The sequence below is a fragment of the Juglans microcarpa x Juglans regia genome, chromosome 5S (genome assembly GCF_004785595.1).
Source record: "Juglans microcarpa x Juglans regia isolate MS1-56 chromosome 5S, Jm3101_v1.0, whole genome shotgun sequence".
Taxonomy (NCBI): domain Eukaryota; kingdom Viridiplantae; phylum Streptophyta; class Magnoliopsida; order Fagales; family Juglandaceae; genus Juglans; species Juglans microcarpa x Juglans regia.
Window position 1 is genome coordinate 14,237,246 of NC_054603.1, and position 17,859 is coordinate 14,255,104.

General features: G+C 36.3%; 3 protein-coding genes across 4 annotated transcripts in view; 1 reads left to right on the forward strand and 2 right to left on the reverse strand.

Annotated features, from left to right (window-relative positions):
• Positions 1-224: 224 nt before the first annotated feature.
• Positions 225-17,859, reverse strand: part of LOC121267535 — a 150,589-nt gene continuing 132,954 nt past the window's right edge. For both annotated transcript variants that reach the window (XM_041171433.1, XM_041171435.1), the window contains 2 exons: positions 17,497-17,537; positions 225-377 (listed from right to left, as the gene is read on the reverse strand). The gene's annotated coding sequence lies outside the window, so the exon portion shown is untranslated. The remainder of the gene's footprint in view (positions 378-17,496; positions 17,538-17,859) is intronic.
• Positions 396-3,619, reverse strand: LOC121267537. Its single transcript, XM_041171450.1, has 5 exons — positions 3,281-3,619; positions 3,040-3,171; positions 2,704-2,905; positions 1,323-1,373; positions 396-506 (listed from the first exon to the last, which is right to left on the reverse strand). The coding sequence occupies exons 1-5, from the start codon at positions 3,461-3,463 to the stop codon at positions 487-489; spliced, it is 588 nt and encodes a 195-aa protein (XP_041027384.1). The 5' UTR covers positions 3,464-3,619; the 3' UTR covers positions 396-486.
• LOC121267128 (vignain-like) lies at positions 16,049-16,892 on the forward strand. The gene is made up of 3 exons (XM_041170999.1): positions 16,049-16,321; positions 16,418-16,552; positions 16,641-16,892. The coding sequence occupies exons 1-3, from the start codon at positions 16,049-16,051 to the stop codon at positions 16,890-16,892; spliced, it is 660 nt and encodes a 219-aa protein (XP_041026933.1).

Sequence of the window (17,859 nt, forward strand, 5' to 3'; positions counted from 1 at the left end):
CCTAAAGGTGATAAACGGTTACATTGTCAAATAGCTCTACCATAAGCCTATCTGACAATCTGTCCACGAACTATCATCGACTTTGTGAAATTTCAAATTGCACAATTTTAACATATGTCCAGTTATTTTGTAACATTAGTTCTATAGAAGTGGCATTATCTCTCAATTTTTTATTAAGTAAATTAAATGCATAAATGAGAGAGAGAGAGAGAGAGAGAGAATAGTAAAAAGAGAGAAGGCACAAAAAACTTTACTAACTATGTTTTTTGTTTTTTTTTAGTGAAGTTCCCTCTCCCACACAAGGAAAATAAAAAAGCCACCCAATTCACATTGACAAAAGCACGCTGCATAATCTCACTTGACCAAGGTACCAATGTCTAAATAAACGCTAGAAGCACCATCTTTCCATTTAACTTGTATAATTCATGTTTCCTAATTCCAACAGCATTGTTAAACTTCATACACATTTCACCTCTTGAAAGATCTTCAAATACAACATGTTTCACCTGAAGGAAACGAAAAAAGGTCAGTGGTCTGCATAAAACCATGCATATGGAATTACCACTAAAATGCTCCAGAAAAAAAAAAAAAAAAAAAAAATCTATTTAAGTTGCCAAATCAGGAGGTTTGAGACTAACATCTTCCAACTATTCTAATAATATTTATGTTTATTTTATTAGCACCGAGTGTCCAAGAACAAAGTCCGGAGTAATTCCGGGGCTGCACAACCTCTTGACAAGCGGGTATCAAATGAGTCATTGTTTCCCCATTCCTCCCACACATAAAGCGCCAATTTATCGCATTCGTCCATCACCTCCTTAAATTATCTTAAGTAAGAATTTCACCCAACGCAGGACTCTAAGTAATCTTCTGTGAGACATGAGAATTATTGCGAGAAGTCAAGCTATGATAAATTTATTTCACTTCAGATGTTACTTTCTTGGAGGGGGGGCCCAACACATCCGATCTTCTCTCCCCAGTTATAATCTAACTGAGTACAAATAGGCATAAAATGAAATAAAGATAGAAAAAGATAGACACGAAGGGTACAAAATAATGGATACCTATCTCTAGAAGATGGGAAAGAAAGAGTTGAGAATGAAAGAGACACCCAGCACTGGCTTGAGCAACAAAGGATAATAGGACAGTAATCTAGTGTATCTTTAAAATTTAACCCAACATAAATTATCAACAAAGGCTTTCAGTATTGCATATCATTGCACCAACAGCATAACTAGCAATAGTCAATCACTGAAAATCATTACTAGCATTTGAGTAAACAAATCGTGCTTCCGTGATATAATATAAAAATACTAACCAACCATTGCAAAGGTGATTTTCCCAAAACCAGTGTCTCCCATGACTGCCAGAATCTACATGAAATAATACAAAGATAAAGAATAAATAAAAATCAACACTAAATATTACTCATCAAAATCAACCTCAACACCGAAAATCTGTATAGCTTTCTTAAATTGCAAAGTCTTGAAGTCGACACAACAACAGAACAATGCTAAACAAAAAATTAGAGTTCTGGTAACCAATCTCCTATTTTTTACACACCGGACACTTTCTAATATATATTAATCCAAAAGTTTAAAGCCCTACACTTTGTAATAGCAATCAGAGGTTAATGCCCAACAAAATCTCTGGTTAAGATTATAAAATGTTACTCTATTGGCTTCCAGGACAGGCTCCATCTCATTTCCATAACAAAAGTTTCTGAATAACTGACAGAAATTAGGCTAGATGGCTAGAAAAGATTGATAGTTTGTGAATGAGAACAAGAGGATTACAGGACAAGAAGCTCAAATGAGGAGTTGGTGGATAAATATCTAGTAGAATGAGAAGGTAGCTATGAATTAGTACAGTGGCAGTGGAGGATTAGGGAGGGATATAGAGTATATTTCAGAGTGGAAGCAATACAATGCCTTTGATTTTTTTTTTTTTTTAATGGGTAATAGAGATGTTATTAAAGGTGCGGCCCGGTACACAGGTGGCATTAAATCTACAAGCAGTAAAGTTAAGGTTATCATATGCCACTGTCCGAACTTAGAGACACTTCAGCATAATGGAATCATTCACCGCACATCTAGGCGACAAAGATTACTATTTTCCCTTTCAGCATGCCATAAGCTCCACCCTTCCCAAGGGCCTAACCCAAACTATCCGAAGACATTTGAAAATTGAGTACCAAAGTGCTCTGGCCACATCACTGTGAAGCCCTGCTCTTCCTACACATCCAGCTCATCTCATCCACGAGTGTAATCTCCTTGACAATGTGAACAACCTCATTTTTTTATTGCTGTCATTTTGTCAGATAAGAATCTTTCTTACCCATCACTTCAATATCATGGAGATTGCACATGAGTATCAATTTCATCCTAACGAGTCTTTGATTTTCTGAAAACATGAAAAAATGAGTAGCTCCATTGAGCTACCACTGTAATATAGTATATCAATCTCCTCAGAGATCATAACCAATCATGGCCCTAAAATTTAAAACTGGCATAAGAGGATCCAGTAGCCTAGTCCAATTAGATGGGATATTTGTTATAGTCTCATGGAAGGTCAGCTAAATATATGTATAAGATAATTAACAGATTCATCTATCTACCAATGAATTAATTAGAAATATGAAAACAACAACGCCATAACAGCGGCTCAAAGCTTTCGAGAATCAATGGAATCAATTTGCTTTACCTCGCCCATCCTCGGGGGGCTTTAGCCTAAAGGATTTCGCTGTCTTAGAGTCTATCCCATCTAATACCACAGCTTGATACGTCTTAATCTCACCTCCATTGCCAAGATCCTTGGCCATGAAGGTTATATAATACCTGATTCCGTTGGCAGCCTGACCCATTACCTTCAAGACCTTAACAAACTCCAACTCTGCATTGGCATCCTACACACCAACCAAAGCCATCACGAATTTTCACAAGTTTCTGTTTAAAAAGATGATGCTGATAATAATTTTTATAATGATGATGATGATGGTTATCATCATAATAATAATAACAGAGAAAAAAGAAAAGAAAGCTCGAACCGACGATTGTATTCGTCGATTGCGAGCTGCGAATACCGTTTATACATATCATAATCGTAGTCTATGTTGCACGGTTGAATTTGGTGGAAACAATTGACGCCAGGGATGTCAGAAACATCAAAGCCCTAAACAAACAAATGACACGAAAAGATGGAGGAATTAAGCAAAAAATTAAAGCTGGAGTAGGCGCAGACAATGATAATAGAAGATCGGATGAAATATAGTCAGACTCACGTCACTCTTCAAAACTTGTTCGCTGTAGGAGTAGGCTTCCTCTGATGTCATCTCATCACGGTCATCATTTATCGCGTCAAATAGCGTCGAAGGTGAAGAATAATTGTTTTGTCTGAGGATTAATTCTCTTTCCAGCTTGTCGTAACCAAACAATTCCACAAGACCCATTTCGTCCGTCTCCATTGCTCTACAAGCGATAACCCAACAACTGGAGAAACACGAAGACAAACCTAGCCGCTGCCGCTATCGCACTCTCCCTCGCCTCAATGACCTGAGCAAGCACGGGAATGACTCTCCGCATTAATTTTTCTTTCCATCAGGCATCACCGTTAACAAAGGAAAAAATAAATCAAACATCTTTAAAAAATTAAAATATGAAAATGATAGAGATTCTTCTCGCTCCATTTTTTTTTTTAATTTTTGTTTATTTAGTGATTAAAAAAGTATTGTTTAATAATATTGTAAATTTTTTTTAATAATATTTAAAAATGTTAAAAAATGATGTAAAAAAAGAACAAAAAAAAAAAAAAAAAAAACTTAAAAATATGAATTTTATAAAAAAGTAATTCAAAATCACCAATAATATATCTCAAGTAATATATAATTAAATTATTATATAATAATAAGTAGTATAATCAGTCACGAAACAATATGAACAGGCTGTATAATTGACCATATACATGAATTAGTAATTATACAATGTCGTGGATCAGGGTGAAGGACGTGGAATCCAAGAATGTCGTGGCTCGCGCCGAGGATTCCAGAGAGAAGAACCGGGGAGTCCAATTTCCTTAATCGAACACAAAGCTTCGTGCAACTCCAATGCTTCCTTAATTCTTGCCTCTCTCTATAAACCCCGACAAGGATGTGCCACTAGGCTGTGGTTGAGGCGGGTGAGGAGAGAATAGACAAAATGGAAAGAGAGAGATTTCGGAGCATTTAATTTTGATAGCTAAGACTCTTTTAAATACTTTTGGGAGTATTTAATTTTGTCGAATACTTTTTTATAAAATTTTCATAGACTTTCACTATGAATAACGCAAACCAGATATCTCTGGATGATCATCTTCTTCCTTCTTTAGATCCACAACTAAAGCCTTCACGCTCACTCTCATTCTTGACAGTATATATAATTCTGAACTAAGCTTTTTATCACATTAATTGTGGAATGGTAGCTTGGTAGAAATTCTCTCTCTGGAGTGATTTTGTTGAGGAAGTCGATTCTGATCTTAATGCCATCTTGATGGCTCACATTCATTGCATATGGATTGGAAGAAATGCCTGCCTGTTGCATTGTTAATTGCTGAGATGTGAAGAAGCTTTACTCAAAGGCATATCTACAGATTTGAGATTTGTGTATTGGTTTTTGCATGGACATGGAAGCTACCCATCTCAACAAAGGCTCTGCACTAGATAGAACAACACTCTCCTGGCTGCTTCAGATTTTATTTGGTCTTGACCTCTGCACTAAATAGAGAAAGTTATTCCATTTTTACTTTCTGACCAGCATCCAGCTCCATTATTGATCAGGCACCTTGCGCAGGCTTGCAGGTCCAAAAGCTGTCAGTGAAGTTTTTGCATTTTACCTTATTATTATGCCTCCAGAGCCTGCATTTTATACGAATAAACCATAGCTAGCATTTTACACGAATCAAATGCATGGGGACTAAAATGACAACTTGTTGGAACTGGTAATTCTCACTGCGCGCAGTCTATACGTACCAGCAATCGCCCTTGCTCGGCATAGCTGCTCCACCATCTGTCTGTGTCAGTAGTCCGTATGGTGGTGGTCCATCCTAAGTACGGAAAGGAGGCCAGCATGCAGCCCGGATTCTATGAACATATATATAAGCGCTACCAGTAGAGAAAATTAGAGCTAGCCATTTCTCGTATTGATTTTTTCTTTAAAAATAAACTACTGATGTATTTGATTTTCGGGCTACCATTCTTTCATCTCAACAGATTATGTTAAGTTCTTTACCTTCAGAGCTGAAAGGTTGGATGATGAGAAGGGGTATTAATTATGATTAATGATGAAAGAGACCATCATCTCGATATATAGATGAGCATGTATTCTTAATTTTAATGAAGTTTGGTAAGAGTTGTAGGGTAGGTGTAGAAGTCGATTAATTATATCAGTAATTTTTATTTATGAGATTTTAACCTTAGTCAATTGGGTGGAATTATTAGAGTGCACAACAGGCGAATTTGCATGATGAACTGGGATTAAACGTCATGAAGGCTTAGAAACTTGTTTATTTGAGATCAATTAGTACTTAAATCTTGGCTATGAATTTTCAAATTTTTGGAGGATTTTAAATCTTGGATATCTTCATGAACAAAGTGTGAGATTAAGTACCCCCAGACTTTGGAGAATTTTATTTTCGCTTTGCGTATGAGGTTGTTAGATCATGTGAAGAGTTCTGTTTACTTTTTGATATGAAGTTAAGATTAGAACTTGGGTGAAATTATTGTTAGGCTTTTAATAGTACCCGTTGTTGAGGTTTATAACCTATTTTGAATCTTGGAGTGTACGATGATCGATATTAAGTGCGTGAATTAGGTGGTATTTAAGGCATCGTGCAAAAATATCGGGAAGTTAAAATCTTGATATATTAGGTTCGACAAAAATGATCGAGGACTAAAATAGACTAGGAATGGATGTCAGGCATAAGTGTGTAGGCCTTGCCTAAGGTACTAGGAAATTTCGAGGATGAAAGTTTTATAACGGGGGGAGGAGGTAATACCCAACCCCTTTGGTGAATGATGTCGTGTAGGTAAGGGATCCCTTTCCCTTTCATTTTTTTTCCCTGCCTCTCCTCGACGGTTACCTCTTCGTGACTCTCTCCCCCATTTTCTCCCTCCCCGAGATCCACCTCCCCAAGCCTCTTCAACATGTTTCTCCCTTCAAGTTCTCTCTCAACAAACTCTCTATATATCCATGCCTCTCATGCTATCGGTTCTCTCCCACAAAGTCTCTCCCGTTCTTTGTATCACCCACCATAAAACAACACCATGCTTCACGACAAAACAAAAAACTGCGAGCCCAACCACCGTAGCCTCCATCATCAACCCACCCCCCTCAACCCTCCTATCACCTAGGTCTAAGCCACTAAATAGTTGTCGCCGCCTACCTCAGCCACAAAGCCACAGTAGGTTAGTTTTTATTTTTGGAAACACAGTCACAAACCGTTGCACCATCACCACGTTTAAACCGAAAGCCTCTATTTTAGGAGGCCAAAACCAGAGTCAAACGTTGCACCTCCACTACCAACGACTGAAGCTTCCCAGCCACTTGCAATCGTGCACCATAACGTAGTCGTGAGGCATTGCCAAGTCGATCACCATTCATTGTCGTAAGGTTTTGTGTCTTCCTCCCCTATGTTCTCTCTTTCTTTCACTCTCCGTCTATCTCATCTCTCTCTCTCTCTCCATTTCCACTCTCTTGTCACTTTCTCCCTTTCTCTCAGCGCTTGCTCTGCCTTCGCATAACCATTGTCGACCTCGACCCACCTCCCTGCACTGTCGCATGTTCACCTCTCTCTCGGTATAGAACTTTACTCTCTAATGCATGGGTTAGCGGAGCGGTTGTAGTTTTTGAAGTTTTTTTTTATTGAATTCCAACCTTAACCTATACATATTTATGGTTAATTCTCAAAAATACCCCTGGTTATATGTTTGGGCTTACTTTTAATTTACTCTTTGAAGGCTTTGTTTTAAGTATATATATATATATTATTACAGAAGATAGTTAGGGTTTTAAAGTATATTACTTATTATTATATTATTTGGAATCAGAATTTTTATAAATGAATTTTAGTAGCAAGTGTTTAATATAATTTTGAACGCTTTAAATAGGATTAAGTCTATTCTATTAAACAAAGTTTTGATTATTACTGTAACAAGTTTTATTATAATTTTGTAAACTAAAATATGAAGCTGGAGTTGTTTTATCAAATGGAAGTGATGAATTTGGGAAGTGACGATATCTTAGGATTACGAGAATTTTAGAAAAAAAATAGGTTAATTTAGCATTTCGGGTTTAAGTATCAAAATATGTACTCAATTGAAAATTTACGAAAGTTATGTAACTATTTTATAGGGGACTGTTAATGTTGTTTGGCACAGTTGCAGAAAATTTCTGAAAAGCTAACAAGTCCAGGTAAGCGGGATTTCTATGCTAGACTTTGCATAAAAAGAAAATGAACTGTGGTTGATTTTATGAAAAGTATGCATGATATGTTTTGAAAAGAAATGTGGAAACAACCTCAGTTATTTGTTCTACATTACTCATGACATTTGTATAAAAGAGAAAAGTATTTTTGTCATGATTGGTGTAGGCATGATCTGGTTCTGTTTCTGTTTCTGATCATGATCTGATGATTCTGAATCTGTTTTGCTCTAATATATGGCCTTGCCACAAGTGATAATAGTAACATCTGGCCCTGTCATCGGACATAATAGTGATCTCTGGTGCTGTCTAGGGATATAATAGTAACCTCTGGCTCTGTCACGAGATATAATAGTAACCTCTAGCCCTACCATGGGATATAATAATAGTCTCTGTTTGGAGTGTAATCTCTTTGGTATCATGGTGATTTATGTTCTACTTGGCTCTCCGCAAAATGCACAATTCTACCACCGGGAATTAAGCTTAGAAATTAACTTTGATAGCTAAGACTCTTTTAAATACTTTTGGGAGTATTTAATTTTGTCTAATACTTCTTTATAAAATTTTCATAGAAATTCACTATGAATAATGCAAACCAGCTAATAAATTTTACTTAAAACAATTTATATATAACCTAATTATATACAACCGATTGTAAAATTGAACGTAAAATAAATGTGTCGGTATCATTATCCATATCTCTGGATGATCATACTAATTGCCTGAATTCCAGTGCAGTTTGTATTGCATTTCTGAGTGTAATTTATACACAACTTTACAAGAGGCTAAGGAATCAAAAAGGAATAAAAACAGTTACAAGCACTCGAGAGAAATAACAAACAAAATTGCCTACGGTTGCTCTTGAGTGGTGGTACTCTGCTGCAGCAGCAGTATCCTCTATGCTAATAAGATCCACATCTAAAGCCTTCACGCTCCCTCTCATTCGTGGCAGTATATCTCTCCTCACTTTTATTCTGCCCTGCACCACCAGCAACCACATCACCAGCTAGACATTTCTTCCCGTACGCGGCCACTATCAACTTGCCTACCGCTGCACCACCGTGGGATAGCCCCACTGCCAAAACCACGTCGTGCCCCACCACCCTCCCTTTTCAGGAAAAGCCGCAGCGGAAGCACCACGTGAGACGCCGAGCACAAGCAGCCACTGCTCCTGCACGACGAAGCAGCCAGGGCCACTAACTAAGCCTCTGCCTTTCAGGACCGTAGTCCCACGCCACCCCAGCACCAACCCGCAAGCCTCCACTCACGACCTGCACCCCAACACTCCTCGTCTGTTCTAACCACCTTGAAACAGAGCAGTTGTTTTTGTTTTACTCAGCCAACCCACAGCATTAACAATAGCACTATGCTGCTGGCATATACATTTTTATAAAAGCGTCGCGCAGTCCTTGCTCTGCTCCACTATCGTGTCAGTTGTCTGAATGGTTGTGGTCCCTCCTACGTACGGAAAGGAGGCCAGCATGCAGCCCTCATTCTCATTCTATGAACGTATATACGCATGACCAGCCCTGATTCTTGATTTTGTGTTCATCTGTGCTTGCTTGATCCTTCCTCTCCTCTCTTATGGTTAGTACGTCGATCTCCTCTCTTTTATGAATAAACTTGCCTCTATATTCATCTTCATCATGTTTAAAACAGAAAGATGGAACCAGAAGGGTGCTTAGGGCCTGCCCTGTGTTCTTTGTTTCGTTTGCCTGGGTATGCCCCAGTGTATTTGTACTGGTTTTATCTCTTTAATTCATTATTACTTCTAGTAAGTTATTACTACGAAGGAGCCATTCTAGAACAATCATTTGGTTTGTGATCTTTCAAATAGAAATGCTATATGCTATATGTTATATGTACGCATATTTTATAAAAGAAAATAGGATTTAAACAATAGACCAAAACTCAGTCACTGTTGCTTTTCATTTCAAAAAACATCCCGTTTCATAACCGTGTTTGTTGGTTTTCCTGTGTGGCCACAACCATTTGCATGGATTGCGTTTCTTTTTTCAGTATATGAAAGAAATATTTACTAGGCCGAAGATTGCAACTCTAGCTGTGTCAAACCTTAGTGAATCGGAAATATTGGCAGTGGCTAAGAACGGCGGAGATGAATACTGTGACATGGGACTAGGGGTGTGCATCCGGATCCGGCTTCTTAAAAGCGGGCGGATATCCGGATTTTATACCCAGTTTTTTTTTTCTTTTTTTTTTTTTAACAAATCTTTTCAACGGAAAACATTTTTTCTAAAACACTTTTTTTATACTTTTAAAAAGGCTTTTTTAAAGGCATGATATTTGGATTTTATACCCTTTTTCTTTAAATAAATCTTGTTAACACTTTCAAAACTTCTTTAAAAAAAAATATTTTTAACACTTTTTAAAAGATTTATATTTTTTATGTTTATTATTTTTTGTAGGCATTTTTTATATAATGAATATTTTTATAGGCATTTTTTAAACTTTTTTTATTGCCTCTTAAAATTTTTATAAAATAAAATAAATAATCATAGACATCAACATACATAATACACTACATACTTTACATTGTTGCTTACATCATAATTCAAAATATCAACTTTACAAGGAGCAAATACTGAAAAATTTAAAAGCAATAACAAAGAATTGTGGAAGAACATTTGAGGTCAAGCCCCATTTCATCTCCATTGTGAACTGTGGAAACAAAGAACTGAAAATCAGGAAGATTAGTAAAAAATAATCATAACCCAAATGATATGGCATATATATAGAGAGAAAATGAAATACTTACGTAGTGTGTCGATAAGGAATGGAAGGTTAGAGAAATGGCTTCAGTGAAGTCCTTGTTGCCATGTGCTATTGTTCATTCTACTCCATTGTTAACTTAGCATATAAAATGGAGTGAACTTCCAACACAAAATAATCATGTCAGCGGGCCACCAAAAACCATTATTCAGTAGGTCATGAAGTTCACTAAAAATACTAAAACTTTTCATGGTTTGGATAGAAGAGAAATGGCAGATATTTGAATGAGACTAGAGACCAAGTGAGGCCTATTAAATTGGAGTATGTTAGGATTTCTGATCAGATTTCTCCAGACCCAGATCCAAATCAAAATGAAGGGAAAAAAGTTTATTGAACACAGTCACAACATCCAAAGAGATATCTGGCAAGCAAAAATTGAAAACAAACTAGAGATTAGAAAAGAGAACAAAACCAAACCAAAACCAGATCCAAACCAAAAAGGATGGAAAAAAAGTTTAATAAACGCAGTGGAGAAATAGAGAACTTCATATTCTTGACATACAACATTCAGAGAAATGAATAGCAAGAAAAAAAAATAAAAAATAGACTAGAGATTAGAAAAAAAAAAAAAACAAATCAAACCTAGATCCAAACCAAAAAGGAAGGGAAAAATATTAAATGAACAGTCACAACATCCAAAGAGATGACTAGCAAGAAAAAAAAATTTAAAATAGAATAGAGATTAGAAAAAAAACAAAAATAAAAAATCCCAAACCCAGATCCAAACCAAAAGGAAGGGAAAAAAAAGTTTAATAAACGCAGTAGAGAAATAGAGAACTTTAGATTCTTCACATACAACATTCATAGAAATGAATAGCAAGAAAAAAAAAATCGAAAATAGACTAGAGATTAGAAAAATAAAAATAAAAATCAAACCCAGATCCAAACAAAAAGGAAGGGAAAAACATTTAATCAACACAGTCACAACATGCAAAGAGATAACTAGCAAGAAAAAAAAATCAAAAATAGAATAGAGATTAGAAAAAAAAAAAAAAATCCCAAAACCAGATCCAAACCAAAAGGAAGGGAAAAAAAAGTTCAATAAACGTAGTGGAGAAATAGAGAACTTCAGATTCTTTACATACAACATCTAATAACAAGCCTCAACTAACGTAAAGCCCCACCTCTAAAGACGAATCAACGACTAATCAATGCCCAGATCAGCCAATACAAGAAATTTTGCATATATTAATGGAGATTTTTAGAGTTCGTCAATGAACCTGGACACCATGCCATGATGGGTGATGGGTCTGTGTTGATGACTCTAAAGAGAGGAAGAGACGATCGAGGCTGAGGAGAGGGAGAAAATGGCTTAGGGTGGGCGCATACAAAATAGAAGAAACGAAAATGAAACAAAAGAACTAGATGTGAAATAGGAGTACCATACCTGTGACGGTAACCGACGACGACGTTCTCTGTGTTGTAAACCAGCGGCGACGTTCTCTGCTTTTGCCTTAGGGTTTTGGCCAAAGAGAGCAAGGGACTGAGGGAGAGAGCGAGGCAATCTTTCAGTAATCTAATGTGATTTTTGTTTAAATTGTGCAGTCCCGATAACCGCATGGCCAAACCGGATCCGGACATGGATCTGGGTGGTTAAAAAAAAATTTTAACCGCTTAGTAACAATCCGGGCGGTTAACCGCCTGGGACTACCGGATATCTGGTTTTTGGACCGGACTGGAAAAAAATCCGGTCCAGATGCACAGCCTTACATGGGAAGGGGAAAAGTAATAGTTAGATAACGGGTTTTGGTCTGGCCGTTGCAATCTTTTTTTCTTAAAAAAAAAGTGTACTTATATTATATGCTTAAAACGTGTGTAGATATATATAACAGCACTTCTCATGATGAAATTGCCTAATTTGTTTTTAAAAAAAGGATAATTTATTGCTCATAAATATGGTTACAACAACTTATTGAGTACAATATATACAAATCATAATAAACTAGACCAGCACGAGAGAGGGATATATAGTTTTATGCATTTAAGGATAAAAAATTCATATAGGACCAGACATGGCAATTAAACAAAAAAAAAAAAAAAAATGGAGCTAAAATTAACAAGAAGTCCAATTACATTACAATTCATGTCAATTACTCCAACTAAAACAAAAAAACATAAATAAATACAGGAACCCGTTGAATGTATATGAGAGAATCACACTGTGTAAGTTCCACTTTAGAAACAGCTGAAAATCAAATGTCGTTTGATTCCCTCTATTTCAATTGTGAAAAACAAAGCCTAAATAGAAGTATACATGAACTTTGCTTAAGTTTATTTTCATCGTGCATGAGCGATATTCTATAGAGAAATGTTTGGTTTATTTTCTGCGTACTTACACTTTGCATGATTTATCGTATATTTCCTTCTTCTTCATCTACGTTTTTTTATCATAACGATTCATAAATAATGCAATGTGTAAAGAATATTATTTGAAAATATATGTTTATATTTTTTTTTGACACATTCATCTATATATATCTTCTGACTGACGTATTTTAATTAACCCGTAATTAGGATGATCAATTGCCTAAAAAATTTCCTGCTTTTTGGGACTGGCGTATTCGCAATGGTGGAACCTTGAATCCAGTTAGAGATCAAAAGGATTGCCGTAAGTGATACAAAGTTCTTTAATCATATATCATTTATCACTATATCTATTTGTCATGTCCTTAAGACCTTGGCATCTTTAAACCCATGTTTTTCTTGGTACAGATTGATATCATGTAATGTATGAAACTATATTTGAAATATTAGTATTGGTTATTGAGTTACTCCTAATTATTATTATTATTTGTTGATATGCATGCAAGGGTTGCTCTATGCTCGTGTCTGTATTTATCATAGTTGCTTGTTTGAGGCTGATGGAGAAAAAACTAAAAATCTTCTCAATAAATGTGTTAATATTTGTGGCCTATTGTTTGAATATATTGGTGTAGCACTTTCATGCCTTGTATTGTTATCTTAGACCTACTGGCATTCTTTAAATATTGTAATCAATTCACCTTCTTGGTGTTGGCTTGTTGTTTGTCCGCTTACTAATAGTTTTAATGATTAAAAGCTATTGATTCTTGTATCTAACACTCATTGGGAATAAGATTGTTTCACTTATCTAAATATAACTATATTATTTAATTTAGCACGCAAGATACTAGATACTAATAATTTCTTAGACTTTTGTAAACAATAAGATGCGGCATTATAATTCCATTATTGTCAAGAAATTAAGTATATAATTTTCTGCTTAGATATGTGCTGGGCGATAGTTGCTGTTGAGGCTGTTGCTGCATGTAACGCCCCAAACCCGGGTGGCTTGGAGAATTACTACCTGTCACTCATAAACATGTCTCCCAACACATCCAAAGGATAATCTCCAACAACTTCATAAATGAAAATCAATCTCAAATCTTCTCAATAATCTCATTATAAACTCCACACAATCTTTAATGCAATAATAATAAATCAAAGGGGTCCATAACTTCCCGATAGTCATAACAAACCAACTAAATATTTCATAAATCTTACTAAACTCAAGACATAAATAAAACCCAAAGATATTAAAACTAAGAACACCAGAAGTCCTTCTTCTACCAACATCTCCTCAGCTTTAGACACAAAGAGCATTCTAATCCAGGTCCTCATTTGGACTCACCACATCATCTGAAAAATATTATAATGATAGGGGGTGAGTCATCAACAACTCAGTAAGCAGAAATCATATGCTAGCGTGCAAACATGAGCATTTATCAAGGAGAGTATGCAGAACAAAATATTTTTCCAGAGTTATCATGCAGAACAGAACATATTTTCAAAATAACAGAGTGATGGTTTTAAAACAAGTAAAACCCATGGTACTTTGGCATAACATAAACTGAGTATCATCATCAAATCAAAACAGAGCATCAAACAGAGCAGAGACCATGTTTCACCCCCGTGGTAGGGTTGTGCTAACCCCGGTGGCCAAACCAGGCAGAGACAGAGGTGAAATCTTTCCTTTATTCTTCTCAGAACCCCGAGTGTGCACACAGGAAAGACCACAATAAAGCCACTTTGTTTCCAAAGTGGGTGCACTCAGAGACAGAGAAGTTGGTACCAACCCAAACAGAGCAGAGCATAACAGAGCAGAGCAGAGCAAAGCAGAGACAGAGTCAGATACAAAAACCAGTACACCATGCCAAAGGTTTTCAAATGTTATATCAAAATAATACAGAGTACCGAAACAGAATCAGACAGTTTACCGACACTGAACACAAAAGTTAGAACATCTTTCTAAATAAATGTACAACTTTTCATATTCTCAATATCGCTCATTTTTCAGATTTCAGAAACCACATGACAGAATTTAGCTCATGTCTACACAATGCATGCCAGAACATATTTTTCCTTTTTCGTACAGATTTCATGAGTATGCAGATGAGTGACCGAGGTTGATCTTTATTTTCACAAGTTCCCAACACAACACAAAATATGCAAAGTTTTCAGAAAATCAACCTCAGTCTTATTAACTTGTATAAAACCTAGGATAGGAACCCCGCTTACCTGACTCCTGCAGCGTATTATCTATGACTTGAATACGATCTCTATCCGTCTCGCCACCTATTCATAAGATAATATAAACTAAATATTAAAGTCCAACAATACACAATTGGTCTTAAACAACTCAAGAACTCAAACTCTAGACCATAATTCAACGAGTTTAATCAAACTTAACTAGCCAAATAACAATCCGGACAGCCCACACTTCGACCCAAAATATTCTATACTAAACTCAGTACGTTGGCTATAAGTGGAGACTGATTCGGAACTGAAAAAGTGTTTGCTGAAAGTTGGCTCGACAGTTGGCTCGAGCCAAGTTCGCTCGACAGTCCGCTCGAGCGAAGGCAAGTCAGAGAGGTTCGCTCGAGTATCGCTCGACACTCCGCTCGAGCTAAAGCAAGACAGAGAGGTTCGCTCGAGTCTCGCTCGACACTCCGCTCGAGCGAATGCAAGTCAGAGAGGTTCGCTCGAGTCTCGCTCGACACTCCGCTCAAGCTAATGCTCATTTGGCTGTTCGCTCGAATCGCGCTCGACAGTCTGCTCGAGCGAAGTACGCAGATTTTGCCAACAAAACCAGTTTACACTACACAAAGCACTCTTCTTTCCATTCCCAACTCCATAACCTAAAGTATAAACTAACACTTCCAAATATTTTCTCCACCACCAGTCAAACAATTCCACTACAATGAAACTTCAAATAATCCAAACCTAGAACAAAACACCAACCCGAAATACTCACCACGCAACAACCAGAAAAACTCACAAAAACTATTCAAACTCACAGCCAAAACAGATATTGCATCAAAAAGAAGATAAACCAAACCCAAAACTAAGAAGCAAAAATCGCACGGTTACAGAAGGAGAAACCGATACTTGGATGAGAGAGAAACCCTTACCAATCGAAAATGGAGGGGATGCGAAATGATGCCCGTGAGTTGCAGACGGAAACCAAAATGCAGAAATGGAGGAAAAACAGAGTATAGCAGACGGCAACACTCGGGAAACCAGAAGCAACGCAGCAACAGAAATCCACGTGAGGAGGTCTAGGGCATGGGATTCGGAAACTCAAACTAATGCCAGTAACCAGAAACAAAGATGAAATCGAAAAGAGAAGAGGGAGACGTGGGAGATGTGGGAGATGAGAGAGAGTTGCTGGAGAAACTTAAATAATAACTGAAAATGCGAAGAGAAAGGGAGAAAGTGACGGAGATGGAGGAAGAGAACTACTAACCTCCCTAAAACGACGCCGCTTGGTGGTCTCACTAAGCACTGAAATGGCTGGGCCATTTCCACGCACGGTTCCAAGCCACTTTGACAAAGAAACTGGGCCTTACACTGCAGGTCTTAAAGCTAAAAATCCAGATAAAGATCTTCTTGAACTTTCTTCCCAAGAGTTGCTTGATTGTTGTAAGGAACAAGAGAAACAATGTTACACATATTCAATCATAAAAGCTTTGAAATGGATTAAAAGTTATGGGATTATGAAGGAGGAAGAATACCCATTCAAAGCACATAAATGTCCTTGTCGACACAAGACTGAAGAACAGGTTATATAAATTTGAAGTTCTCCTCTCTCTCTCACTCTCTCTATATATATGTTTGTGTATCTACTTCATTTATTCTTATCTTGGCTCTTCATGTAGAAAACTCTTGCTGTGAAGATCGTTGACATCCAAAAGGTAGATCATGATAATGAAAATGAGCTACTTATGAGAGTGAAAGAACAACCAATAGAATGTGGTTTAATAGTGACCAAAGCATTCCGAGAACTTAAAGACGTAAGTATTATCAATTTTTAATTGGGCATACATACCAATAATAATATAATGATTATTACTTACTATTTTTTATGTTACCATTTGATAGGGTATATATGAAGGATCCGATGAACTCGATTTAATTCTCCAAGGAAAAAAGAAACTTTATCGACATGCAATCCTTATAGTTGGATTTGGTTATGATGAGAAAGAAGATAAAAAATACTGGATCATAAAAAACTCCTATGGTAAAGATTGGGGAGTGCATGGATATGCCAGAATTGCTCGTAAGTCTAGTCTTCCCAAAGGCAGGCCTAACTTGATTTTCCGAACCTGCTACCCAATAGTACCTAAATTATAGCATCTAAATTAATATGTATATCCAACTTTTAATGCCTTTGCATATGAGATAGCTTAACTTAGAATTTCATATCATTGTCGACGTCTTATGATACAAGAACTTTCCATTCTTAATTTGAGGAAATTGAAAAGATTAGAATGGGTAAAAATAGCTCTAGATTGGATGCATCCCCAAAGGTGATAAATGGTTACATTGTCAAATAGCTTATCTACCATAAGCCTATCTGACAATGTCTGCATGGACTATCTATTTTGTGAAATTTCAAATTGCACAATTTTAACATATGTCAAGTCATTTTGTAACATCACTTCTATAATTGTAGAAGTGGCATTATCTCTCAATTTTCTATTAAGTAAATTAAATGCATAAATTATTAGAAACTGGATCAAGTAATAACCATTATCCAAGAAAATAACGTGAGGAAGTTTTCGAAAACAAATCTCGGCTAGAAAAAAAAACCATACGCATGAGAGAGAGAGAGAGAGAGAGAGAGAGAAGGCACAAAAAAGTCATCGTTACCAAATTATGTTGTTTTTTTTAGTGAAGTTCCCTCTCCTACACAAGGAAAATAGAAAAGCCACCCAATTCACATTGACAAAAGCACAGGCTTGAAGCAAAGGAGTTTTGTAAACAAAATTAAATAAGTAACATCAGGCCAACTTTAGAATGTCTAAATAACACTAGAAGCACTATCTTTCCATTTAACTTGTATAATTCATGTTTCCTAATTCCAATAGCATTGTTAAACTCTATACACATTTCACCTCTGAAAGATCTTCAAATCCAACATGTTTCATCTAAAAGAAACGAAAAAGCGTAAGTGGTCTGCATAAAACCATGCATACAGAATTACCATCCAAATGCTCCAAAAAAAAAAAAAAAAAAAAATCTACTGAAGTTGCTAAATCAAGAGGTTTGAGACTAACATCTTCCAACTATTCTAATAATATTTATATTTTTTTTTATT

Coding starts and splice junctions, on each gene's coding strand:
- LOC121267537 (XM_041171450.1), bottom strand. CDS start 3,463: ATGGAGACGGACGAAATGGGTCTTGTGGAATTGTTTGGTTACGACAAG. Junction 2,906..3,039: donor AATACAATCGTCGGTTCGAG/CTTTCTTTTCTT, acceptor GTTGGTGTGTAG/GATGCCAATGCAGAGTTGGA. Junction 1,374..2,703: donor GCCCCCCGAGGATGGGCGAG/GTAAAGCAAATT, acceptor TATTTCATGTAG/ATTCTGGCAGTCATGGGAGA.
- LOC121267128 (XM_041170999.1), top strand. CDS start 16,049: ATGGCTGGGCCATTTCCACGCACGGTTCCAAGCCACTTTGACAAAGAA. Junction 16,322..16,417: donor GACACAAGACTGAAGAACAG/GTTATATAAATT, acceptor CTCTTCATGTAG/AAAACTCTTGCTGTGAAGAT. Junction 16,553..16,640: donor CATTCCGAGAACTTAAAGAC/GTAAGTATTATC, acceptor ACCATTTGATAG/GGTATATATGAAGGATCCGA.